The sequence below is a fragment of the Sceloporus occidentalis genome, unplaced genomic scaffold (assembly GCF_023333645.1).
Source record: "Sceloporus occidentalis isolate IW3139 unplaced genomic scaffold, rSceOcc1.0.p SCAF_1, whole genome shotgun sequence".
NCBI lineage: Eukaryota > Metazoa > Chordata > Lepidosauria > Squamata > Phrynosomatidae > Sceloporus > Sceloporus occidentalis.
Window position 1 is genome coordinate 164,454,156 of NW_028316981.1, and position 27,144 is coordinate 164,481,299.

Consider the following 27,144-nt stretch of genomic DNA (forward strand, 5'->3'; position numbering starts at 1 on the left):
CCCGCTGAGCCCAGAAACCCCGCCCCTTCCCCCTTAACCCCGCCTCCAGCTCTGTCTCAGCCTATGGAGTCGCTGACGTCTCTCTCCTCACGATTGGCTGGCAGGAAGAGCAGGAGCAGGAAAGTCGAGTCCTGATTGGACAACTCTGGAGGAAGGGGGCGGGGTTTTCCTTGCTTCCCCGGCCGGGCTGCCGCTGCCGCTGCTGCTGCTGCATGTCGCCGCCAAGTTCTCTCCCTCCATATTGAGGAGGAGGCGGAGGAGGAGGCCTGGAGGCCAAGGGGGCGCTCCTGGGCCGAGGCTCTCTCCCCAGAGCGTTGCCTCCCAGGCCTATAGTGCTGGTGCTCACTTGTGCTGAGGAGGACCACAGCCCCCTCAGGCTTCCCAGGGAGGCGGCGGCGGGGCGGTGGGCGCGCCTGGACTGCCCTCCGTGGCCAGAGGGAGGCGTGCCTGGGGCCTGGAGGTCTGGACCCTGGCTCCAAGGGGGTTGAAGGAGGGGGCCTGCCTTGGAGGGCCAGTTGGGGCACCAGAGGAGGGAGAGGGCGGAGAGGGAGACTCATTGGGGGGGTGAGGTTGGTAGGTCTCTGTGTGTGTGTTGATACAGAGGAGGAGATTCATTGGTTGGGAAGTGTGTATGTGTGTGTGAGAGAGAGAAGGGGAAGACTCATTGGGGGTGTTGTGTGTCTGAGTGTGAGGAGACTCCTTGGTTGGTTGGTAGGGGTGTGTGTGTGTGTGTGTGTGTGTCAGAGAGAAAGAGAGGCAGGGAAAACTCAGTGGTGTGTATGTGTGTGTGTGAGGAGACAGGAAAAGACTCCTTGGTTGGTAGATGTGAGAGAGCGTGAAGGGGAAGACTCATTGGTGTGTGTTGTGTGTGAGGAGGCAGAGCAGGAGACTCATTGTTGATAAGTGTGTGAGAGAGAGAGAGGGTGATAATGAAGGAGGGAGATTAATTGGGTGAGAGAGAGAGAGGGGGGGGCAGAGACAGAGGGGTGGTAGTGGAGGAGGGAGGCCCATTGGGGTGTGTGTGTGTGTGTATGAGGGATAGTGGTGGAGGAGGAGACTCACTGGGGTGTGTGTATATGTGTGAGAGTGTTGAGGTGAAGGTGGAGACTCTTGGGGTGTGTAAGGGGACCTACTGGTCCCTTGTGGGGTTAGTTTAGGGCAAGCAAGATCTCTGGGGAGGGTGGTTTCAGGTGGAAGCACGTGCCTCACCTCACACACTCTGTTTGGAAACAGGGCTTGGAGGCAGGAAAGAAAGTTACTTGGGGCGCCTGGAGGAAGCCAGTGTCTGCTACAAGGGGTTATCCAGGGTTGCAGGGTTTCTTTACAGTGGTGCTGCTTTTCAAAGGGTGGGGGTGGGACTGTCCCCTTTGAAGTTCGTGGGCCTCCTCAGGCCCCCTCCTCTACTGCTGTGTTGTCCCAAATGGGGCTGTTTTGGAAAAGCGGTGCCATCTGAGGACCTGCAAAACTAGTGTGCATTGAACATTCTGGAGGAGTTGTCTGTCTGTCGTGACCAGTGAGCTCCTGCTGACTTGCAAAGATGGCTTGGGCACTGAAGCTACCCCTGGCGGATGAAGTCATCGAGTCCGGCCTGGTTCAGGATTTTGATGCCAGCCTCTCTGGTATTGGCCAAGAGCTAGGAGCCGGTGCCTACAGCATGAGGTAAGTAAAGAAAGTGGCTCTGCCCCAGTTGTTTATACAGGGATGGCTGGTGGATGGAGTCCCTTGCATGGTTAAATTGCTGAACCCTGAAAGATTTAATATAGAATCATAAGAGTTGGAAGAGACCCCAAGGGCCATCAAGTCCAGTCCCTGCCATGCAGGAAGACACAATGAAAACACTCCCAGCGGATGGCCATCCAGCCCTGTTTAAAAACCTCCAAAGAAGGAGACTCCACCACTCTCTGAGGAAGCGTGTCCCACTGTCAAACATCTCTTCTGTCAGGAAGTTGTTCCTAATGTTGAGGTGGAATCCCTTCTCCTGCAGCTTGAATCTATTGCTCTGGGCAGCAGAAAACAAACTTGCTCCATCTTCTGAATGTGAGATGGGCTTGTGCCACTTTCATCTGGGTGTCAGCTGCCTTGGTTATATTTGTGTCAAATGGTTGTGGTTGTTCTCTCATCCCACCCCACCCCAACTGTTTTGACTCTGGTGGATTAAGACAAGCATTTGATACAGTTATAAACCACTTCTGAATAGGGGCTGCTTCCTGTTTGCACCATCTGCTCCCATTTCATGTGGCCGCATTTTTGGTGCTCCTCTAAAGTGGGAGGCAAGACAGTGCATTGGCCCGTCATTAAAATCCACCCATCATTCCCAGGGACTCTAATCCGGTGGAAATGGTTTCTCTGTGTAACTGAACTGCAAAATGCATTTAATGATCTGATGAATAAAATTAAGTAGACAGATTTAATAAACTCTGAAAACTTTAGATTAATTACTGGGATGTGGGTCATACAGTAAACAAATAATAATTCAATCCTTACATTGAATCTAGACTTACTTTTTGTATAGAGCTGTTATTTTGTGCAGTTTTGCTCAGGATTGTATAGACATAACAGCAACAGGTCTCTTTGCTGCAAAGAGCTTGTATGGTTGGAGATGTGAAAGCAGAATATACTGGTCCCAAAAGTAGGGGTTCATACCAGTATGGACCATTAAAATACTCTTATGTCAATTTTAACTATATAACCTTGTTGTACCAACTGGTTAAATGTTGGAAGCTTATGTAAAATCATGGCGTTGAAAGTGGCCTTGTGGACCATTGGTCCAACCTCCAATCTAGCAGGATCTCCAGCAGGTAGCTGCTGGGCCTCTTTTTCAAGACATCCAGAGAAGGAGGCCCTACCACCTTGCTAGGTAATTGATTCCATTGACGAACTACTCTCATTGTCAAGAGGTTTCTTCCAATGTTCAATCTAAATCTTCCTACCTCTAATTTCTAATCATTAAACCTACTGTAGTTCTATCCTGTTAGGCAGCAGAAGAACAAGCAAGCACCTTCCTCTTTGTGGCAGTCCTAGAGGTATTTAAAGGGTGCAATCATTTCACCCCTCAGTCTTCTATTCAAGTTGAACATGCTCAGCATCTCCATACCTTTTATCATCCTTGTTGCTCTTCTCTGAACCTGCTTCAGTTTGTCTATTATTCTTAAAATGAGATGCCTGGAACTGAATGCAGTACTCCAGATAAGGCTGATCAGTGCAAAATATAAAAGGGGGGGGGGATATGACTTCCCTGAACTTAGAAACTATACTTCTGGGTCCTTTTCACATTTACTGCTGCTGATTCAATTATCCTGCTTCCTATACCTGTGCATTTGTTTTTGTGGCCTAAATACAGAATTTTACATTTGTCTCTTTGAATTTCATTTTATTAACTTTAGCCATGTTTTTCTAGTTTATCAAACTCTTTTGAATTCTGTTCTTATCTTCCAATGTGTTAGCTGTCTCTCCCAGTTTTGTACAGTCTGCAATTTGATAAGGATTCCCTCCACCCTGTCATCTAAATCATTGATAAAAATATTGAAGAGCATCAACTCCAGCACAGAACCCTGCAGCACTCCACTTGAGACCTCCTTCCAATTTAACAGACAGCCACTGATGGCAACGCTTTCAACATGGTTTTCCAGCCAATTATGGATTCGTCTCATGGTGTTTCCATCAGTTTCCTAATCAAAATATCATGGAGGACCTTACCAGAGGCTTTGCTGAAATCCAGGTAAATGACATCCACATAATTCCCACCATCTGCTAAGGTAATGACCTTATAAAAAAAGATACAAGGTTAGTTTGACAGGATTGAACCTGATGGAAACACTTTCAGATGGGTCCATAGTTGGTTGGAAAACTATGTACAAAGTGTAATCAGTGGCTGTGCTTCAGACTAGAAGGTGGTCTCAAGTGGAGTGCTGCAGCGTTCTGTTTTGGGGCCAATGATTTTAATACATTAAAAAAATCTAATATATGTTTAATCTCCCTGTATTTGTGCTCTTTATGCTAAATTTACAGTATCTGCCTGCCTTGCTTTTGCTATTTTTTTTGTTTGTTTGTTTACTTGCAATAGGGTGCACTCACAGAAACTACCAACTTAAGTGGACAGGTTGCATTTAAGGAAGGAGGGAACAGATACCATGCTCTTTGAGTTGACCCCCTGATGCTTCTTTGCTGTGGATGGAGTGCTAGTGCTGGATTTTCTGCTTATTTAGTGAGACGTTGCACCTTCTGCCTACCAGCATGCAGGGTGATATAATAAAAGTGAAACAACCTAACCTGGAAACAAAAAATATAGGAGCAAAAAAGAAAAAAAGCTTACATCAAAATTCAGAGCAAGGGTGAAATTAAGAGCAACATAAATGTTACAGAGAATTAAAAGCACAATGGAACAGAATGAACTTTATGGGTTTTCTAAAGCAAAGAAATGAATGAGCCAATCTGACCACCTCCTTCAAGAGAGAGAGTTCCACAGTTGGGGTGCTGCTCCTGAAATGTCTTGAGTACCAACAAACCTGGCTTTTCTAGGGCGTGGAGCATATAATTAGGGTTTCCAGATCTTAGGGCCTGACCCCAAGTCACCAGTTTTCATGAGTCATCTCCAGGCGAGAGTTAAAGGTACAAATTTGCTTGTTTGGAGAGCTCTGTTCCAGGTAAGAGAAAAGGACTATGTGCTGATCTCCAGTTCATTTTGGTACACTTTCCAAGGCTTCATTCATTTGTTGCTGCAACATGCAAATAATCTTCAGGGGTCTTTATATTTACATAGGTCCAAAACACACTGCAGAAATAGTCCAGTTTGAGACCACTTCAACTGCCCTGGCTCAATGCTAGGGAATCCTGGGAATTGTAGTTTATTGTGGCAGCAGAGCTCTCTGACAGAGAAGGCTACATGCCTCACAAACACTACAGTTCCCAGAATTCCCTGTTGTTGAGCCAAAGTACTTAAAACGGTCTCAAACTGGATTGTTTCTGTAGTGTGTTTTGGACCTTAGTTCCTCGTTCCCTCTTAGTTGTACTGGTGCCAAGGCCCACTTTGCATCCATCTTGCTAGAAGCAAGTATGCTTTATTAATTGAATTATCCTTATCCCATTTCCTTAAGTAGATAATAAGGAGTATTCACCGTATTTCTCATTGATCTGGGAACAGTCCCTTTAGCTAAGATTTCTGTCTTGATTTCCAAACAGGCAAATATGTTCTCTCTCTCTCTCTCTCTGTGTGTGTGTGTGTGTGTGTGTGTTTTTGAATGACAAGCTGTGAGCAACTGTGGCTGGTACTTTATGCTTAATGGTTAATGACATCACCAGACTCCGCAGCTCTAAATATAATGGAGCGTCTGATCTGTTTAATAAGAGTAAATCCCAGGAATCTTTTGCTTAGAAAGTATATAGAATTTTACTTCCATGTTTAATACCTATTAATTTATAAGACAGGAGAGGCAATGAGGAAGAGAGTATTGGGTGCCCTAATCATTGTTGAATACTTGTGATTTATCCTGTCTTTGGATGGTAGTTATCAACCTGTATACTAGGATCCATTATTGTGCTGTGAGAAATAAACTAGAGTAACAAAAGCCCCAGTGAACCCAAAGGACTAATTTACTATAGGCATTGCTTGCTGAATCTCTGTATTGATAACTGTTGGATCCTTGGCCTTCTTCCAGACAGTTTTACTTACCTGGGGTAAGCCATTCATATTTGGGTCAGCATTGTGTGTGATGCAAGTAATCAATCGGTGTACATGCAGAATATCTCCCCCCCAAAGAGGATGAATAGTAAGTAGTATTGAGACCCAGAGATGGCAGTGGTTCAGAATGTGGTTGTGAAAGTCCACACTGGAACAAACCTGTGAATGTGTGGTTAGCACATTTGAATTGTTGGGGAAGTTTGGAAGCAAAAACAAAATATGATAGTAACAGCACTAAGTGTGGGTCCCCTATTTCCCTGTTTTTCTTCTAACATAATAATGTTTCAGGTGTTTCTAAAAATTCCATAGAAGAATCTGTCTGTGAATTGTGCAGCCTCTGTCCTCCATGTAATATCTGTGAAGCCACCAAAAAGAATCTGTATTGATTCAGAATCTCTGTAAGAGCTTGGCTTTTAATATTTGTGTGTATTCTGACATTTGGACTAATAGTTACAAATAAGCTCTTTTATCAGTTACAGAACTGACTAAGCACTGCAATATAGGTAGGTGCACTTCTAGTGAAGTCCTCTTTTTCCTCCATCCACCCTCTTCTTCAGCCCATTTATGTTTACGGTATTATTTTGAGAGCAAGCATGGCATAGTGGTTTGAGTGTTGGACTACGACTCGGGAGATCAGGGTTTGATTCCCAGCTTGGCTGTGAATGACCTTGGGCAAATCATATGCTATCATCCTCAGGGGAATGCAATGGCAAACCTCCTTTGTACAATTCTTGCCAAGAAAACCCCATGATAGGTTTGCCTTAAGGTTGCCATAATTCAAAATTTGACTTGACAACAACCACATGGTGGATTTCAGCTTAAAAGCAGCAGGTTCCATCCTGACTGTTTCCCAGCCTTGGCAGTGTGGAAGATTCTGTGCCTCAACTGTTTAATATTCCCTCGTACTTTTGAGCCTGTAACACCAACCATAGTGCAGAAATGAGCCCTGAAGAGGTATGAGGTCATGTACCGCCTTGGTGTGATTATCCTAGATTTCTAGTCCTGTTTAGTTGCAAAGCATTCCATACTATGATCTATGCTTCTTACAAGCTCAGGATCACAAGTCAGAATTAGATTCAATTTTTTACCTAGCAAGTGCAAACTATAGTTTGACTTCTTATTTGAACTGGTAAAAATGGTGGCCAAGACTGTAATGTATGAGCCAGGAATAAGAGGAAGGAGCTGTGGTGAAGCATGTGGCTTCTAAGGGTCCATTCTCATAACACCTAACTGTAGTTTAACACTATGGATGAGTGGGCTCATTGAATAATGCTTTGATTTATTATGGTTGGTGCTGGTAAGTGAACCACCAAATTAGTGGGGTGGTGATTCTGAATTAGCAACATAAAATGTTGTAAAAGTTCTTTTTTGTTTTGGGTTCAACAGAATTAAGTAATGGTTCAGGTTCTCCCAGTTTGGATGCAAAGTTTCAGTTTCAGTTTAGGTATGGGCTTGATTTGTCTTCCTGGTGATAATCCACATTTCATAGGCCTGTTACAGACTGCCAAAATAAAGCTGCTTTGGGTCTCTTTGGAGGTATGCTTTTTAAATGATGCATGAGTCCTAAGAGTCTGGAGGTCACGCCAAAGCCACACTGCATTCCTAAGCACTGGAGTGCAGCTTTGGTGCAGCTTCCGGATTCTTAGGATCATTTAAACAGCATACCTCCAAAGAGACCCGAAGCAGCTTTATTTTGGGAGTCTGTAACAGGTCATAGATAAATGAGTGATAGGCTTACTTCATACTGTGTTCTTGGACCATATGTCTTTTAGATCCTTTCTTGACTGATGGTCAGCAACAAGAATACATGTCGTCAGACACACCTGGAGGAGTTAAACATTATCTGAAAAAGAAATAATAGCCTTATGAAGACTAGTTTCTAGTGCAACACCTCATGGGAGAATACATATGATATTTCTTCTTTGTTTAATTTTTAATGGGGCACTGGTGGGATGTTAACTTTTTGCATGCATCTGCTGAAGGCATGAGGAGAAGAGAGGTTTCATGCTAGTGCATTTGTCACTGGTAGTAATATTAAAGAGGAACATTTTGTAAGTTTGCCTGTCCTGCCGTTTGCATTTTTAATAATAATAAATAAATAAATGTTTTATTTGTATACCGCCCTTCCGTAGGATCAGGGCGGTTTACAGCATTAAAATACATACATTTTTGCATTTTCCTTCCTCCCTGTTATGGTCAGTCACAGTTGTCTGAGTCTTCCCCTATTATCCCAATTTTTTTTCACCTATGTTGTTTTATCATGGCCGAGATAGGTGGCATAAAGGTTTTTTAAGCAAGAACCATCAAAGGGATGATAAGAACTTTTGCCAGGCCCACATATATGCTGGCTAGTTGTTGATGTTGCCTGATCCTCCAAATCATTCTACTATTCCTGGTCCATTTTAGCAGTACACATGATTTGCTTATTGTTTATATCATTAATATCTTGCCCTTCTCCCAGCTTGAGACCCAAGGCACCTTACAGTGAGACTAGAACAAGATACAACTAAAATATGATTGAAACCTCCAAAGAAAGAGACTCTGAGGCAGTGTGTTCACTGTTGGACAGCTCTTACTGTCAGGAAGTTCTTCTTAATGTATAGGTGGAATCTCTTTTCCTGTAGCTTGAATTCATTGCTCCATGTCCTGGTCTCTAGAGCAGTAGAAAACAAGGTTGCTCCTTCTTCAATATGACCTTGCCATTAAAACATGGCTATCATGTCACTCATAGGGCATGATGTCCAGACTTTTTACCATTTGGTTGCTCTTCTCAGGACATGTTCCAGCTTGTCAACATCCTTCTTGAATTGTGGTCACAGTATTCCAGGTGAGGTCTGACCAAGGCAGAACAGAGTACAGTGGACCCTTGTTATATGCTGGGGTTTGGTTTCAAGATCCCCTGTGGATAACAAAATCTGTGTATGTTCAAGTCCCATTAAATATAATGACATAGCAAAATGGTGTCCCTTATAAAAAATGGAAAATCAAGGTTTGATATTTGATATTTATACTTTTTTTGAACATTTTCAAACCGTGTATGCTTAAATCCATGTATAAAAAATCCGTGTATAAGAAGGGCCGACTGTAGTACTATTACTTTTTCTAGGTCTAGACACTATACTTTTGATGTAGCTTAGAATTGCATTGGCCTTTTTAGCAGCTATATTACACACTTGACTCATGTTCAGCTTGTTATTGCCATCTTTTCTTTTATTTTTTTCTGCCTAACTGTAGTACCATATATTTCTTCCTGCTGAAATTCATTTTATTACTTTTGGCCTAGACATTCATCTTGGTTTCTTTAGATCCCTTCCAGTTTTTCCTCATTGGAACTGCCTTCAGTTTCAATAGGGATTAGTCAGCACAGAGACCTGAAAGTATAATAACGTCTGACAGCTGGAGGAGAGGGGTCAGCAGACATTAGGCTTTGTAACATCTACTTGTTTAAATATTAGATTCCCCCTCACCCCCGCGTACCAAGAGCCAAGTATTGTCACATTGGTTTGTTGAGGCAGACAGACACTTAAAATTAAAGTATATCTTTGAGCACATGCTTAGGCCAGAAGTTTGTTTTCTTTACCAGGACTGCAAAAGAAACTTTTAGATGTTGCCCTTACAGGACTCTTACAAATCTGTCACAGATCTGCCAGTAAAGCCCAATGTATATTCTGGCCTACAATTGCCCTAGATCTGGGTGAGAGTCTTTGTGCCGTTCAGAAGTTTTGGACTTGAATTCCCAGAAGCTGCAGCCAACATGGACAGTGTTGGAGGACTGTAGAAGTTACAATCCAAAACATCTAGAAGGCCAAAAATTCCCCAGCACACTCTAGAGTAGAGATCACAGCTGACCACAGTGTATCTGGTATCAATCCCTCCAGTGCCTTTCTGTTCTTTTCACTCAGTTTAATGGTCTGCTCTTGATTATGGCATTTCAGGTTTTTATCAATTGTATTTCATCTGCAAATTGGTTAATGGTGATAAGGGAGACTATATGCAATCAAATTACTTCAATAACATTGCACTTAAATATTGTGGGAATTTACTGGTGACTTTTCACTTTCAGTTAAAAGTACATTTTGAGCTAGTAATGTTAAAATATATGTGTATATGGGAGTGGCTGAGACTATTGTGTGTTCCTTTTAAAAGCCTGTGTTGCATCATAGACTACTTGCCTTCTCTTGACAGTGGACTCTTTCACACGGGACAAATTGGAGGGTTAAAATGGGGCCAATGCAGAGTCATTCAAAGCATTAGGGACAACTTTGCAGCTGCTTATCACATGACGCTGCACGCAATCTGGGCAGAATCCAGGGAGAACGGGAGGTGAATCAAGAAATGAGCAAATTCGCAAAACTACCGGATTTGCATGTCCATTTTGCTTGCGAATTCACTCCTTTCACATAATGCCACCCTTCTGGAAACGCAAGCCTCCAGATGGCTTTGGTTCCCAGATTTCCCAAGGTGCCTTGCTGTTAGGGTTGCCATAATTCTCTACTAAAAACCGGGACAAAATGTTGGACAAAATTTAGACCAAAATATAGTACAATTGTAGAATAAAATTTAGCCCAAAATGCAGGACATATAAGGTCCTCCATTTTTCTTAAATGTCCTACATTTTAGGCTAAATTTTATCCTACAATTGTCCTATATTTTGGTCTAAATTTTGTCCTACATTTTGTCCTGGTTTATAGCAGAGAATTATGACAACCCTACTTTCTGTGCCAAAGAGGGAGAATGCTCTCTTCTTAAAGGGGTACACACACGCTTACCTCACCCCGCTGTTTACCTCCTCTAATTAGGGATCAGCTGCTGAGAGAAGGCAGAGAGAAGAAGTTTTGGAAGTCCTCCTGAACAGGAGGGAAAAATGGAGGACATGCCCTGGAAAAGGAGGGGATCAGGGAGTCTCAGTCCTCTGTGGAATCAGGCAGGCTTATGGACCCAGCCCCCTTCTTTCTCTCTCTCTCTCTCTTGTGTGGGTTTGTGTGTGGTTTTATGGAGTTTGCAAAGGGAAGCATCATTCTGCCTTCTTCTGACACATCTTCTGAGGCAATGAGGATTTCCCCCCTGGTTTCCCCTCCCTTCCTGGGGCATGTGGCGGGGGGGGGGGGGACACTTGTGGAATTGACCTTTTGGAGCATGCACATAAGAGGTATTTCTAAGCTGGCAGTGGGGGTTTGTCCTCACCCATTTGATAGCCAAATTCAAATCTGACCCTATGTAATGTGCCTTTAGCCCATTGTGCTCTTGTGTGTGATGACCATTAGCAAATGGGCTTGCTTTCCTGGGATGCCACCACTTTAACCATTTTTGGGATGGATGCACATAGGTCCACATGTGAAAAAGTCCATTGGTAGCATGGAAACATTTCTGCCCCTAACTTGGGAAATCTCCTTGTGCAAATGAGTCTTCCTGTACCTCTTGGAGTTTATCTATGCAGTGGGAAGAGAGAAGTAGAATTGGGCTGCAAGGTGTTCTTCTGATGGGAGGAGAATGTAAAGATATATTTCTAAAAATCAACAACATCTGAGGTTACTGGTCCAGATGGTTTGAGACCTGAAAAGTGTAACTAATGCTGCAGAGTAGAGGCGAACAGCTGTGCAGGGGACAGGGGTCATAGGTGCTTTTCCTCCCTGAGCCTTTGCAGTGAGCCACACTAGCACATGTTGCATGCTCAAAGTGATGAGACACCACTTTGGGCCAACATTCTGGCCAATTATTTTATCTTCCTTCCGTCTGCTTTTTTTTTGGGGGGGGGGAGGGGGCACTTTGCAGGGTTGCGAAAGCACACCACTGCATCATTAAATGGTTCTGGAAGATCCTGGGGGCAATCACCCCAAAATTGGCTTGAATTTGTTTTTTAAACTGGGGGATATTGGGGGGCTTTGGAAGATTCTAGAGGGTCCAATGGCCCCACCTAAGAGTCCTGTGCAATCTGTAGCTGCACTTGGCTAACCCCAGTCCTAGAACACATACATATTAGCATATTGTTTTAAGAAATTCAGCACTCTGTCAATTTGTGCTTACCTTTAATAAAATCACTGAATTTCTAAGCCTTATGGTTGCCAGTAGAAGATGGATAGTTTATGAGCCATGCTTGCTGGACTCTTACAAGCCAGCAGAAGTACTTGTAGGTTTTGAGGTAAGGCTTCGATGCTTGTCCTCTTTCATGGCTAGCAGAAGTGGAATGAATCATTAAAATAGGAATGCATTTTCACAATATCCATAAGGTTAGAGTTTGGAAGGGTTCTTTCAAGTATACACAATCTGAGATGTTTATTTCAGTTGTTGTGTAGCACCCATTTCTCAGTTCTTTCTCTACTGAAGACAAATATAAAGCAGTGTTTTAAATATAAATGTGAACAGTAGTGGTCCTGCTACAGTCAGTTTTGCTAATTTTTGTCTTGAGATTGGTTGACACTTATTCATGTCATCCTGCTAGAATCCTTCAGGGAAGATGCTTTGAAGATGTGTTTTGTGCTCTGTCATCTCTCTTTTTACAAGCTTAGATTGTAAAATCTATTGTGATGCTGATTTGCTCTGAGGTGAATTGTCTCCATTCCTTGTATGCTCTCTCTACTTGTTCCTCAGAATTCAGATAAGAGAGAATCTGGGGCAGCACAGTTCCTTGTTTTTTGTGTGTGTTTTTTTAAAGAGCTGTGAAGCTTTCAATAACATGCTGAACTCCTCTTAGTCCTCTTTAACCTTGGATTCAGAGACTAGTGAATAATAGTACTAGCTGCATAAACTGCAGCAAAAATATATCTAAAAGAAGATAAACACATCAGAAGAAAACTATTTAATGGCACAGTTAATATGACCTATTTAGAAATATCCATGTTTGCACTCAAGTCTTGAAATTCACAATTTAGTATCTGGCTCTGTGAAACTAGAGCATCTTCCTCTTATTCTTTATGATGGATGGTGTTTAAAAATATGCCATCGTGAGTATTGCCTTCAAAAACCCAAAAGCTGAGACTCTGCATTTTCCCCACTGATTGCAGATTCTTAGCTGTATTTTCTGTGTGCAGAATCACCATAAAAGTTCAGAAAAGCATGACGGGGCTGTCCATATTTACTTCATCATCAGGGGTTAGCCTGAAGACTGAGTGCCCTCCCTCCACAACTGTCATCTTTCGGCCGTTGAGGGAGAGAACAGGCTGGCCCAGCGTCATCAGGGGCTAGCCTGAAGACTGAGTGCCCTCCCTCCACAACTGTCATCTTTCGGCCGTTGAGGGAGAGAACAGGCTGGCCCAGCGTCATCAGGGGCTAGCCTGAAGACTGAGTGCCCTCCCTCCACAACTGTCATCTTTCGGCCGTTGAGGGAGAGTACAGGCTGGCCCAGCGTCATCAGGGGCTAGCCTGAAGACTGAGTGCCCTCCCTCCACAACTGTCATCTTTCGGCCGTTCAGGGAGAGAACAGGCTGGCCCAGCGTCATCAGGGGCTAGCCTGAAGACTGAGTGCCCTCCCTCCACAACTGTCATCTTTCGGCCGTTGAGGGAGAGAACAGGCTGGCCCAGCGTCATCAGGGGCTAGCCTGAAGACTGAGTGCCCTCCCTCCACAACTGTCATCTTTCGGCCGTTGAGGGAGAGAACAGGCTGGCCCAGCGTCATCAGGGGCTAGCCTGAAGACTGAGTGCCCTCCCTCCACAACTGTCATCTTTCGGCCGTTGAGGGAGAGTACAGGCTGGCCCAGCGTCATCAGGGGCTAGCCTGAAGACTGAGTGCCCTCCCTCCACAACTGTCATCTTTCGGCCGTTGAGGGAGAGAACAGGCTGGCCCAGCGTCATCAGGGGCTAGCCTGAAGACTGAGTGCCCTCCCTCCACAACTGTCATCTTTCGGCCGTTGAGGGAGAGAACAGGCTGGCCCAGCGTCATCAGGGGCTAGCCTGAAGACTGAGTGCCCTCCCTCCACAACTGTCATCTTTCGGCCGTTGAGGGAGAGAACAGGCTGGCCCAGCGTCATCAGGGGCTAGCCTGAAGACTGAGTGCCCTCCCTCCACAACTGTCATCTTTCGGCCGTTGAGGGAGAGAACAGGCTGGCCCAGCGTCATCAGGGGCTAGCCTGAAGACTGAGTGCCCTCCCTCCACAACTGTCATCTTTCGGCCGTTGAGGGAGAGAACAGGCTGGCCCAGCGTCATCAGGGGCTAGCCTGAAGACTGAGTGCCCTCCCTCCACAACTGTCATCTTTCGGCCGTTGAGGGAGAGAACAGGCTGGCCCAGCGTCATCAGGGGCTAGCCTGAAGACTGAGTGCCCTCCCTCCATAACTGTCATCTTCCGCTGAGGGAGAGAACAGGCTGGCCCAGCGTCATCAGGGGCTAGCCTGAAGACTGAGTGCCCTCCCTCCATAACTGTCATCTTCTGCTGAGGGAGAGAACAGGCTGGCCCAGCGTCATCAGGGGCTAGCCTGAAGACTGAGTGCCCTCCCTCCATAACTGTCATCTTCCGCTGAGGGAGAGAACAGGCTGGCCCAATGTCATCAGGGGCTAGCCTGAAGATACAGTGTATCTTAATTGTAGATTTTTCTTCTACTGTTTTATAATTTTCTTGTACACCGCTATGATCTATGTGGAATAGCGGTTTATAAATAAAACATATTATTATTATTATTATTATTATTATTAATTCTGACCCCAGAGTATATCTCCTAATCTAACCAATTACAGTGACAAGCACCAGTGACCTAAATCAAGAACTTTGGAAGGGCCCATGACTTCTGTTAATTCAGGTCATTCAGAATTTCCACTGACGATACAGAATTTGACTAATGTTTTGTGAGATGCTTAGTTTGGCTTCCTCTAGCATAATCTTCTCTACAAATGGTTAACATTTTTATTACACAATGGGTGACATGTGAAGCTGATCTTCTTTTGGGAATCTTAAAGCAGTGAACCAGCATAGTACTGAAAACCTAAAATATATTTCCCAATTTAGGTGCTTTGTTACAATCCTTTGTTACGTTTCTGCCTCAGAATTGGCCATGCTGCAGTTCTGGAAATGCAGGGGTGACAGTTTTGTATAAGGGCTTAATTTAGAAAATTAAATATGGGTTAAAATATTCTGTCAGCTGGATTTGCAAACCTCCAGTATCAGACCTTTCCACATTGAGTTCTGATCCATGGCTTATAGGCATGTTAATCTGGGACAGAGAACCTCTTAACCAGATGCTGATTTTGAGTGGTTACATAAGGCCCAGACAAGACTGCTTCTAGTTTTCTTTTCAAACCATTTATGATATTTCGGTCCTTCTTTCATCAAGGGAATGTTCTTGGGGTACAGAGGAGCTAGACTGTAAGAAAAAACTTAGTCCATTGCTTTAATTAGGAAGACTTGTTGCTGTTGTTAGCTGCTTTTGAGTCAACGTTGAGTCATGGTGACTCTCTGAATGAGACACCTCCTCACCACCCTGTCTTCAGCTGCTGTGTTCAGATCCTTCAGAACTTGTTCAGAACAGATTCAGGGCTGTGGCCTCATTGAATGAGTCTGTCCATCTGATATGTAGTCTTCCTCTCTTTCTGCTACCCTCCAACTTTCCTAGTATTGTTGTCTTTTCTAGTGAGTCATCTCTTCTCATAATGTGGCTGAAGTACAACAGCCTCAATTTAGTCATCTTGACTTTCAGTAAGAGTTGAGGCTTGATCTGTTCAAGGACCCATTTGCTTATCTTACCTGTCCATGGTATCCTCAACCCTCTTCTTCAGTACCACAGCTCAGATGAATTGATTTTCTATCATTTTTGTCCAGTTCTCACACCCGTCCGTACATGGTGATTGGGAATACAGTGGCCCAGACCATCCAGCCTTTAGCATTCAGTTTTCTATCTTTGCACTTTAGGATCTTCTCTGTTCTTTCATAGCTGCCCTTCCCATTCCTAGTTTTTTTTCTGATTTCCTGACTTCAGTCACCATTCTAATCAACGACTGATCAGAGCTTTGGGAATTCTTTAACTCTTTCAATTTCTTTGTCATCTAGATTGTAGTTATGTAAATTTTCCATGGTCATTATTTTTGTTTTCTCAGTGTTCAGTATTAAGCCTGCCTTAGCACTCTCTTCTTTGACTTTCTATAGTAGATGTTCTGAGCCTTTGTTATTTTCTTCAAGTAGTATGCATATCTTAGATTACTGATGTTTTTTCCTCCAATCTTAACTCTTCACTTGAGTCTAAACCTGCTCCATATGTGATGTTTTCTGCATTCATGTTGATCAAGTAGGATGATAACATGCAGTCTTATCTAATCCACTTTGCTGATCAGGAATCATTCTGTTTCTCTGTAATTTGTTCTAAAAGTACTCTCTTGTCTTAAGTACAGGTTTTTCATCAGGGCAGTCAAATGTAGTGGCACTTCCATTTCTTTAAGAGCATAACTTTTTATGATCTATGTAGTCAAAAGCCTTGCTGTAATCTATAAAGCACATGCTGATTTTCTTCTGGAATTCCCTCATGCACTCTTTTATCTATCATATGTTTGCAGTGTGATCCCTAGTGCCACTTCCTTTCGTCAGTCTAGTGTGCATCTCTGTAATTTCTCACTCCATATATGGCAGGGGTCTCTGCTGCAGAATTTTGAGCATGGCTTTGCTTGTGTGGTAAATTAGGCCTGTAGTTATTGGAGTCTTTTGTGTCTCCTTTTTAGTGGATGGGAATATATGTTGATAGTTTCCCATCCATGGGCCACTGTTTTGTTTTCCATTTGTGTTAGCAGATTTTAGTTAGTACTGAAGTTGATTCTGTCCAGCTGATTTGTAGTAGTTCTATTGGGATGCCATCTGTTCTTGATTATTTTTTTCTTCCAATTTCTTTGAGTTCACCTTTCACTTCACTTTCCAAATTTTGGGGTTCATATTCATATTCCTATGTTTTATTCATCTTTTCTTTGCTTCTATCACCTTTTCATTTCATCTTCTCATGTGATACATTCTTCTTCTGATTACAGAGCATCTCCACCCTCAATTTCAATTTCTGTTTGAATTCATAGTTTGTTTGTTTTTTGTTGTCAGCTTCTGTTTCTCCTCATTGGTTATTATAGTAACTTTCTTTATCCTTGTGCATTAATCATTGAAGAATTGCATTCATGGGTCTGGCTCTGTTCTTGTCTTCCTCTCTTTTGCTTCTCATCGTTCTTTCACTGCTTGAAGAGTTCATCTGTCACCCATTTTTCTTTTCTTTCTTTTTGGCCACAGACACCATATTTTTTGCATTCTTCCTTGATTATTCCCCTGGCTTCTGACCATAGTTTTTCTAGTTTCTGGTCAATTATGCTTAATAGTACAAATCTATTTCTCACTTGCCTGTGTATATTTTTTTATTGCATTTCAGCATGATGATTGATTCTGTGTTTGTTCTAATTTTTGATATAAGTAGTTCATGATCTGTAATGCAGTCAGCACCTCGTCTCATTTTTGCCACCAGAATAGAGCTTCTCCATCTTCTGTTTCCAGTTATTGGCTATCTGATGACATCAATGTGTAGTTTCCTCTCTGGTTGTATGGAGAAGATACCTTCATTGCAAATCCTTTTTTCATACAACCAGAGATGAAACGGTACACATGGACATGATCAGATGGCAAGTACAAGAATTAAACTACACAATTGTGGAGACTTACTCTAGTATGAAGTATAAATTCTCTAGTATAAAGTATAAATCAGTGTGATAAAGCACTTTGCCGGATTATCTGTCCAGAGTGGGTCTGCCTGGCCCACTGGATTTCATATGCCATCTGCTGCATTTTTAGGTAGTTGCAAGGGTTGCCATAAGTTGAAAATGACTCAAAGACACACAATAATAACAAACAAGGGTATGCAACTACTGTACACAGTTCACAGTTTCATTTCTTCCCTCCCAAGCAGGAGGGTTTTCTGCATACAAGCTATGGGTATTATCAGTATGTGGCAAAACAAGGAGCCTGTTGTGCCAAGTATATGGCCTTGGTCATCCTTAAGGTCAGAACATACTATTCCAGTATCAATATCCTTGGGCATCAGCTGCAGTCAATCTTAATTTCTAATTTTTGAACCACATACAATACTGCAGGTCAACAAATTGAACTTTAAAAAAAGTTGAGGTTTTAACTCAGTGCATAAAATACACATCTAAATTGAACAATTAGATTCTGATTTATCCAGAAAAAATAAGAGTGATGACTGGTGACATCACTCAGGGACACAATTTAGTCTTTGTCACACCCCATGAAATTCTAGTTTACACCCCCTGGGAGTGCAGGCACCCAGTGTTGGGAAACCCTGGTCTGAAAGCTTGTGGGGCAGGGGAATCTTTCCATTGAGGTTCCTGTGCTAATGTGGAAACTGTGACATAACAAGATATAGCCACTTATGGATCAATAGATGATTAAGAAGTAAGAAGTAGACAGTTTTCATGACAGAAGCTTATAAACAAAGAGGGCATCTATATTGGGACCAAGTGCATGGGGTTTTCAGAAAGTTTTGGATTGAAAAGATTTCTAAAAGAATTTCTGATGCCCTAAATAGAGTATGATTTGATTTAGCATCTTTGATTTATATTTTACTAAACAAAAAAAAAATTAATGTCCCCACTACCCATAGAAATCCGAATTGAAAAGTCTGTTGTTGGCTGCATCCATATTGCAGATCTGCAGTGCAGATGCAGCCATGGTTTTGAGGGTGGAAGCATATTAATATATTTCAGAAAAATGTTCAAACTATTTCAAAGCTTAATGTGGAAATTATTCTTAGTAGAATACTTGTCTTTAAATTTTTAAACAATAACGTCCCTTACATTGCTTGTTTAAATGCAAATGGAAAAGGTACTGAAAACGAATTACGTATATCACATTCATTAAACTCTGCATAATATTCTGTGGTTGTCCACTGACTGCTTCCATCAAAGTTCAACTCTCTTCACTAAAGTCACTGACTTAAATTCAGTTAACTGGTCTCAGTTAAGTAAACCCATTGAATCAATCAGCTATTGAGTCTGTACTAGCTGGAACTAGCAAATGGTTTTAGGCTATTGCCACTTACCATAGTTTCATTTCAGATAGAGATAAACCTGATTCAGAATTACTTGAACTGTGTTTGCTTTTGCTAGGTTTCCCTTTCTGTGAACAGAGAAGACTTACTGCTTTGCAGCATTCTGTATATCTTGGCTCCATATGTGAGTAGGTGAGGACCTGCTAACTGAGCACAAGTGAGGGTCATGCACTGTTGGATGATGTTGTCCTAAGCCATTTCACAATTATTGGTTTTATTTCCTTTCCTGGTTGCTCTTTCTCCATACCCCTTGTGTTAATATTTTTAAAAGGTACCTTCAGTGTCATGACACCTGCATATGTTCCTAAAGCTAACATTCACATCATATTTTGGATGTGTTGTGAGGATAATGAGAGGCCAGTACAGGCAGGTTGCTTTTCTATAGCATGAGCCTTTCCTTGCTATCTTGAAAACAATTCTCTAATTGCTGCTTGTCCCTGCCTGCCCTCTTCCATGTTGCCCACCAGGTCACTCTGATGTTTTTTGGCAAATTGCAAAGTAATGGAGAATCACCACAGCACTGTGATGGCTGCTTGTTCATATTCTCTCCTATCCTTAAAGGGCATGGGAGACAAGAACTCCCTTTTAGGTCCTGAGAAACTGCAGTGCAGTGCTCTCTCTCAAGCTTACAGGGCTTCATGTGTGTCACATTCCTCAGGGTCCAGTATTCCTCTTAGGTCCCTTGGTTCCAATACAGCACTGTTTTATTTGTGCTGTGCTTTGGTGAACAGGTATATTGGTAGGAGTGTTAATTTGTTTGATTTTATCATCTGATGATAGGTAAGAAGAAGCCATAAATATAATGCTATGTAAAAAAAATCCCACTGTTTATATATTCACACACATACAACTTTTGTGCATATATTTGGAAGTATCAGCTCCGTAGTACATATTCAAACTGTGCATGATTAATGTGAGAAAATGTTGAAACAGCTATGTCCTGTAACTTTTTATAAACTTGAATAAAGAGATGAGCCTTACTGCTCAATACATACTTGCTTGGGTGACTTTCCCATAATTCTGAGTAGATACAGAATTGCATGGTCACTTGCTGCAGTGCATGTATAGGATTGCATGGTCAGTTTCCTAGAGGACATTTGACTGAGTTAATGATGGATTTGTACAGAGAAACAGTTTTGATGATGTAGTTCTCTGCCATTTGGAAAACCTTGCTGTTGCTTCTTATGAAGAAGAAAATGTAGCTGTGAAGATGCTTGGATTAATTTACTGTAATTCCTGTGCGGTTTTGTTCCTTTCAAGATCACTTCTATGACATTTGGGGTTTGTTTCTCTCCCAGAATATACTGGATTTTATTTTATTTCTTCGCATTTATATTCTGCCCATCTATAGCTATGATTTATTTACTTAGCCACATCCAGAACATTGTCTGAATTGCACTGAGAAAGAAAACTAATTAACCCTGTCAGGTTTTTGTGACCTTTGTATAAAGCATTTAGCATGACGTTTATTAGGCTAGTAGAGAAGCAAATTGTTGTAAAGCTAACTGTCCTTGCAAAACCAATGACAAAAATATGAGAGTCTTAGCTGAATTCCTATGTCCAGGAATAGCTTTCTGTATTTCTTTCCAATTGTAGTTAAGAGGTCTGGCCTGGATTGTGGAACTGTGTAGTCCTTTCTCTTTCAAGCATTAATGCCGTCCCCATATGCACACTGCATTTACCTACAGCTCACTGTTGTGTGAGGTTCATAATTGTTATTGCTAACCAGGCTTCTTTTATTCCGAACTCAAGGACCAAACCAGTATTTGAAGCTAGGCAAAAATCTAGATTAATATTAAGCTAAAAGGATATGGCTCATTCTTGTCATGGAGGAGTTATTAGAGGAGCTCACAGTTCTGTCCCTATTGATATACATTTTAATATATGTGCTGTGTGGATTTAGTGTAAGTGTGACACTTTTAATTTGTGCTTGACAACAAATTCAAGATGTATATCAAAAATACTGATATCCCTCTTCTTAACTTGAATGTTCTCAAAAATTTGTAGGGGCCAGAAATGGCTGTTCTATTGTTCAGGTTCATGTCATCCAAAATAAATTCACCCTAAGCCAGGAGTAATTACTATGCTGTTTGCTACATTTCCTTTATTACTGAAATGCTATCAGACTATGTGTATGTTGGATTTATCACTTCATTCTTTAAACACGCCAGTGTTTGTTTCAAAACAGCATTCCTTCTAGGTATAGAAGAGTGGATAGCTTCTTGCATTACAAGAGGTGGGGTTGTGGATGGCAGCCAGGGTTCAGTCTACCAAGAGGTACATGGGTGGTATACATTCTTGGCTGGTACAACTATGGGATGGTAGAAATTCTAGAAAAGAAATGTATGCCTCCTGTTGTGATTAATGTGGGATGAAGTCTGCTGGTTCAGATATGATCTATAAGTAATTGGTTTCAGAATGCTGTTTGATGGTTTCCTTTGTGGGACTCTAGCCCAGTGGTTCTCAAACTCCCCCCCCCCCCGGTTCCCCTTTTAGATCTACATGTGCTTGTCGAGGAGGGGGACACTCAATGTAGTACATGGTTTCAAAATCCATGGATTTGAGTGACCTTACATTGAAATGAAGAAACTTTTTTTAAAACCTGTGATGGTCAGTCATGCTGAGTAACGGTCCCAGGGTAATAGCAGAGGCAGCTGTGGCAAGACACAGACAACTTGGTGCCTCTCATGGAAATCAATCCCACCATGAAGCCACAACCAGAACTTTAACCTCCTCTTCAGTTTTTCCATCTTCACATCAGAAAGCTGCTGCCAGAGTTTAAACCCCTGCCTCACTTCATATCCCACCTTCACACAAGGTAGCCAGTGCCAGAATTAATCCCTGACTTACTCAGTTTACCACCTTCTCACAGTGAAGCCTCTGCCAGAATTTAAACCCTTGCCTCACTCAGTTTCTCACCTTCTAAGAAGGAAGCCTGTGCCAGAATTTAAACCTCTTTCCCACTAATGTATCTCCTTGCTTTCCCTCTGTGGATTGGTGGCAAAGTGATTAAAAATTTGGCAGAGGCTTTGTGATGGGAAGGTGGGAAACAGTGCAGGAAGAATAATATGCCAGATGGCCAGACCTCGTTGCCCAGGTAATTTTAAGTGTTAAATACTGACTAGAGCAAAAGAAGTGCAGGAGGAGAGGACAGGAGCCTGCACAAGATGTTCAAGGTGTGTATGTATGCGTTCATGCCCAATCTTTAATGTCACTTCACTGGAGACGGGGAAAAAGGAGAATGGCTGGTAGGGAGACCTACCAGGGGGCCTTTCCCCCATACAGCTGGACAGCCATTGCCATGTCCCATCTGAAAGAGGACTACGTCGCGCCCCACCATTTGAGAACCCATGTTGAAGACCACAAACCTCAATGCCGACACTGTGGTGGAGTGCTCAGTGTCATCTTTGTCAGATCTCCTTCTACCACTGCACCACATTCCTCAGTCTTCCTTCTTCTGTATTTGTTGTAGGATTCCAGAAGGATTAAATTATTCTGTCTCTTTAAACACTTGTAGCAACAGCCACAAGAAATATGCATTGCATTTCTCTAATATCTCAAGTCCTCTGGCATATGAGAGAGATGCGGGGGATGTTAGGCTTGGTGGTTTAAATCAGTGCTTCCCAGGCTATCTAATGTGCAGAAATGGCAATTTTGGTTTTTATTGTTCTAGGGCCCTGCACTGTATTTGTGCCCATTGGCTACAGTTGTTTTTTCTCCTCTCCTGGAAAGTCTTAGCAGACTTGCAGCTGATGCCTTGTTGATGGACCAGCAATGGTCCACAGACAACCGCTTAAATAGCACTGGTTTGGATATCTCAAACTCAGTTTAAGCTACCAGATGTCTTTTTGCAAAATCATTTGTTCCTAAAGGAAGCAGTGAAAGTGTGTTGATTGCATTAGTGCCTTCTAATGCTAACTAAGCCAAAGTCTCTTTCTCTTTCCTCCTGTCACCCATATCTTCACAGATTTATTATATGTGATGTGGCCTTCCCACAAACCTATAAAAGAAGAGCAAAGAAGAAGTGAAGGGGGCGGGGCAGGAATTGAGCTTCATTCCAGTTGGGTATATTTTATTCTCATGTGGCTACTGGTAGAAATAGGACCTACATTTTAATCTCTTATTTTCTTCTCATACTGGCTTTTCTAGTGGTATGGGTATGTTGCAGCAGTGTGACACATATGATGACATGGGCCCTCTGTTCCTGCTATGTTTTAACTCCTTAAGCACATATTATCTCCATGTATGAAAAATTGCTCCGTAACAGCCAATTATGGTGGTTATTGTGACTTTACAGATGTCATTGCATTAAACTCGAAGCTATTTGGACTTAATCTTTAGTCACTTTACTATATCAGTGAATATTGAGACTCCTTGTCCGTGTGACTTCTTCTGAGTTCAAATCCATCTCCCTCCCTTCCCCCCTTCCTCTCTCTGTTTGTGTTTATATTTATACACATACACATCATAGAATTTAGGTCCTTATTCTGAATGAAAGAGGGTATGCTTTTCTTGAACCTTTGTGAAATATGTTGCTAGTCTTCTGTATCCTAAACAATGTTCCAGTTTTCTTTGGCAGAATAAACTAGAGCGTATTGCTAGGAATCTGAGCTACTATTCGGGTTTACAAGTGGTGTGATGCCTATCTGGAAAATGTGGCAGCTTCTCTCCTCCACTCTCCAAATATTGCTATAGCTTAGGATGGGATGGGAATATTTCCAAAAGTACATTTATCACAAAGATATGAGCATCTGTAGCAACCATGTTTTTTTTTTTAATTTAGTGTATGGTAAATTAATTCGTAGTAATCTTCACTAATCTGCTTGATGAAAGAAACAATTCTAAATCCCCTTTTTGTGGCAGCCTCAGCGTTATGACATCAGTGTTTAGATAACAGAATCTGTTGGCAGGTTTTGTGAGGCTTGGGGTTATAATGTCCCTCTTTTGGTTGGAAACTCTTTAGGGTCACTGCTCATATGTCACTCAAAAGCCAGTACTGTGCCATTAGCACATAAATGCAAACATGCTGTGTGGTTCAGAAGCAAAATGGTGTAGCTTATTATTGGCAGTGATTAATTAGATAAATCCTGGCAAAGCCCTTCGGATTTTTTACTGTCTTTTAAAAATAAAATTGTTAAAGAGTTATTGCACAGTAGCAGAACAGGTGCACTGAAGATTGCATGTAAGATACATAGGAAATGGGACTATAACTAATCTTGCAAGGGTCCCTTATTTCATTCCAAGAACATTAGTTTGGCATTGGCAAGCATATTGCACTTCACCTATAGTATATACAAAAAAATTGCAAACTTAAGGGCCCAGAAAAATGGGCAAAAATAAAGCTGCTTCCGGTCACTTTGGAGGCATGCTGTTTAAATGACATGCACATTATAAGAAGCCGGAAGCTGCACCAAAGCTGCGCTCCAGTCATTAAGACTGGAGCGTGGCTTTGGTGCAGCTTCCGGCTTCTTAGGATGCATGCATCATTTAAACAGCATACCTCCAAAGTGACCTGAAACAGCTTTATTTTGGTCTGTCTGTACGGGCCCTTAAGTCTGCTTTTTAAAGAAACAAATTCCATTATCTGCATTTAGTCACATGAGTTCAGTTATTTCCACTGTACTTTCAGCTCACCAGTAATCATCCAGCGGGACAACGTTATGGCTCTTACTTTATTTGCCTCCTCCCTCCCAGGACTTTTAGTTCACTGTGAATTCTCTGTTGAAGATAAGTAGCAAAGAGTGACAGTTCCTAGGAGGCAGAGGGAAACGACTGCATCATAGTCTTTGTTAGAAAAGCCAAGAGTGGGGTGGGCATCTTCTGCTGCTCTCTTTCCTCCATGTTATTGGACTGCAGTTCCTGTCACTCCTAACGTTGGTGATACTGGTTAGGTTAGGGCTGATGGGAATTTCAGGCCCTAGGGGACCACTTACCCCTGACCAAGCTAGTTCTTCCCAGAGTTGATTTTTGTACACACCCTGTCCTAGTTCAAAAGAGTTCACTGTTTTTACAAAGCTTTGCACTAATATATTCCAAGACACATCCCTGCTCTGAACATTTATTTTGGAACAAAGCTGATCTGTCAGTCTCTCTACTGGCTCCCTCTTTGTCAAAGTTATCAATACTGGCTCTACATTTGAAGGAGATCATTTTCATGGAGCTTCTAGCAAAGACCAAGTTCAGGTCATGTGTATGCAGTGTAAGCTTCACAGCCAGCTCTCATAACTTGGTGTCATGAGGCACTGTACAGTTCTCTATTGGGGATTTGATGGCCTGACTCATATTTCTATTTCCTACAGTTGAGAAAGAATTATCTAGAATAAGAACATAGGTGGGTATGGTCACTTCAAAGTTTAAATAGCATGCAAATTGAATAAGTGGTTTAGGTGTGATTCATCTAGCTGGAGGGACCTTTCTGAGGACGGTGTAGATCTGAAGTACAGCATGTTCATAGAAGATAAATCCTATAGAGGGAAGATTGGTCTTTTCCTGATGATCTTCCCCCTGTTGTACATCTCCATGTTAATCTCTGGAGTGGGTTGGAACCATCAGTTTAATTTCCATTGAGTAGGGGAGTGCCCTAGAAATTGCATAAGAGATGTGATGACTCAGAACTATCTTCCCTTTGAAGTTTTGGGATTCTTTGCAAATCTCTGCCTTCACATCACATACCCTTTTTCCAAAAGACTATTCTGGAAGCGGGAAGAATAACCAATAATATGATAATGCTGTAGATTAGTAGTTGTATGAGGGCAGGAGTTTAGTTTCTCAAGCTTCTAAAGAGCTTTCTAGGTAGATAAGGGTTATGAAAACAATGGATAAGTTGACCTGAGTTGTCAAGATGTAAATTAGTTTGCCTGTTTACACCGACAGAGCTATCGGTCAGCAATTTTTATGCTTGCTTTCAAATCTAAACAGCTTTTATGATTAGTATTAGGAAGAAAAGCCACTCTTTCAAACATTTACTGTATATACTCACTATAAGTTGACCTCATATATAAGTTGAGGGTGTATTTTTGGCTAAAATTATGGATTTTGATATGACCCATGGATAAGTTAAGAGTAAAAGTAAAACCTTAGGAGCATGTAACAAAGGATGTAAAAGTTGAAGCAAAGGAAAATGATGCCAAAGAACTTACAAAATTCGTGGAGGTATGAGTTTGGATGCATGGGGAGGGAAGTACCCTAAATGGTGATTGTGGAAAGTGGGAGGTAAATGACCAGACACAGGTGGGACTAAGAAAATACACATGTATCAAAAAGGGTGAAAGAGCAAAGAAAGAAAATGATGACTTTGTTAGCAGTGATTATAGCCTTTAAGTTAACAAACCTGATTTTAACCAAGAAAAGCTGTCAAACATACACAAATTCTTATTCACATCCTTTAAAGCCCAATTCCTTTTAGTGCTCTTTTGAAGGAAGTGCCAAAGAGCTGCCGCCACCATAGTTTTCCTGCCCAGAAATTCAAAAAGGTTCAAAGCAGTAGCATGGCATAGAAAATACAAGTGGGATTGGGAAACTATATAATATATTTTTAATATTTTAAATGTTTTCAATTATTTATTGTTCTAAATCGATTTTATTATAGGCTGCCCTGAGAGCTTCTCATAAAAGCTGGAACATAAATATTTTAATGAACAGACAAAGTCCATGGGGCTTGGTCAAATGCCTCCTGTAATGATTGCAGATGGGGAATTGTTCTATCTAGATTGAGGACTGGGCATATATCATTGTCCTCCATTCTCTACTTTTGTTCAGGAAAATATGGCAATACAGTCTTGTTTTAATACCCTGAAGTGCTGTATGGATTTGTTAGCTTGTTAAATACAGGTACACACTGAAGCTAACTATACAAAATAAAAATTAAGACTATGACTAATTAAAACCATTGTTCTGCTTACACATTTGTCTTGTAGTGATGTCCTTGCCCTGCCCATCTTTAAGCAAGAAGAATCAAACTTGCCTCCTGACAATGAGAACAAAATCCTGCCTTTCCAATATGTGCTGTGTGCTGCCACTTCCCCTGCCGTGAAACTCCATGATGAAACACTCACCTATCTCAATCAAGGTAAGCTGCATTTCTGTGGCCTGAATGTTGGGTGGGGAGAGCATATTTTCTAGCTGTGGGTGCATATCACTGGAATATCTAAATCTGGATTAGTGACTGCAGGTGGGGGTAGAGAAAAAATGAGCCGAAGTCCAGATTGTTTGTTTAATTGAAATAATTTATGTACTGCCATACAGTGAAAACTTGAAAGTAGTGGAAGTGACTAGACCAGTCCCTAAGTGGCTCCTGGTTTAATAAGTTTCAATTTTTTAAAAGTGCAGATTTAAAAGACTCTATAAATGAATATGTGAACACCCACTCATTCTCTTATCCCCAAATGCCCCTTTTTGCCCTCACCTCTGAAAGTGTTCCAGGAATTAGGAAGAGTGTGTAACACTTATTAAGGGGATT

At 41.9% G+C, this 27,144-nt stretch overlaps 1 protein-coding gene across 2 annotated transcripts in view; it reads left to right on the plus strand.

The window, feature by feature from the left end:
* The first annotated feature begins 231 nt into the window (after positions 1–231).
* Positions 232–27,144, plus strand: part of TFCP2 (transcription factor CP2) — a 53,346-nt gene continuing 26,433 nt past the window's right edge. The window contains exons 1-3 of one of the 2 annotated variants that reach the window (XM_089480712.1): positions 1,581–1,659; positions 3,444–3,718; positions 26,603–26,754. In XM_089480712.1, coding sequence (XP_089336838.1) covers positions 3,618–3,718; positions 26,603–26,754 — 253 coding nt within the window. In that variant the 5' untranslated portion in view covers positions 1,581–1,659; positions 3,444–3,617. Of the gene's footprint in view, positions 1,660–3,443; positions 3,719–26,602; positions 26,755–27,144 lie in introns of both variants that reach the window. The other variant, XM_089480704.1, reaches the window with a different exon arrangement.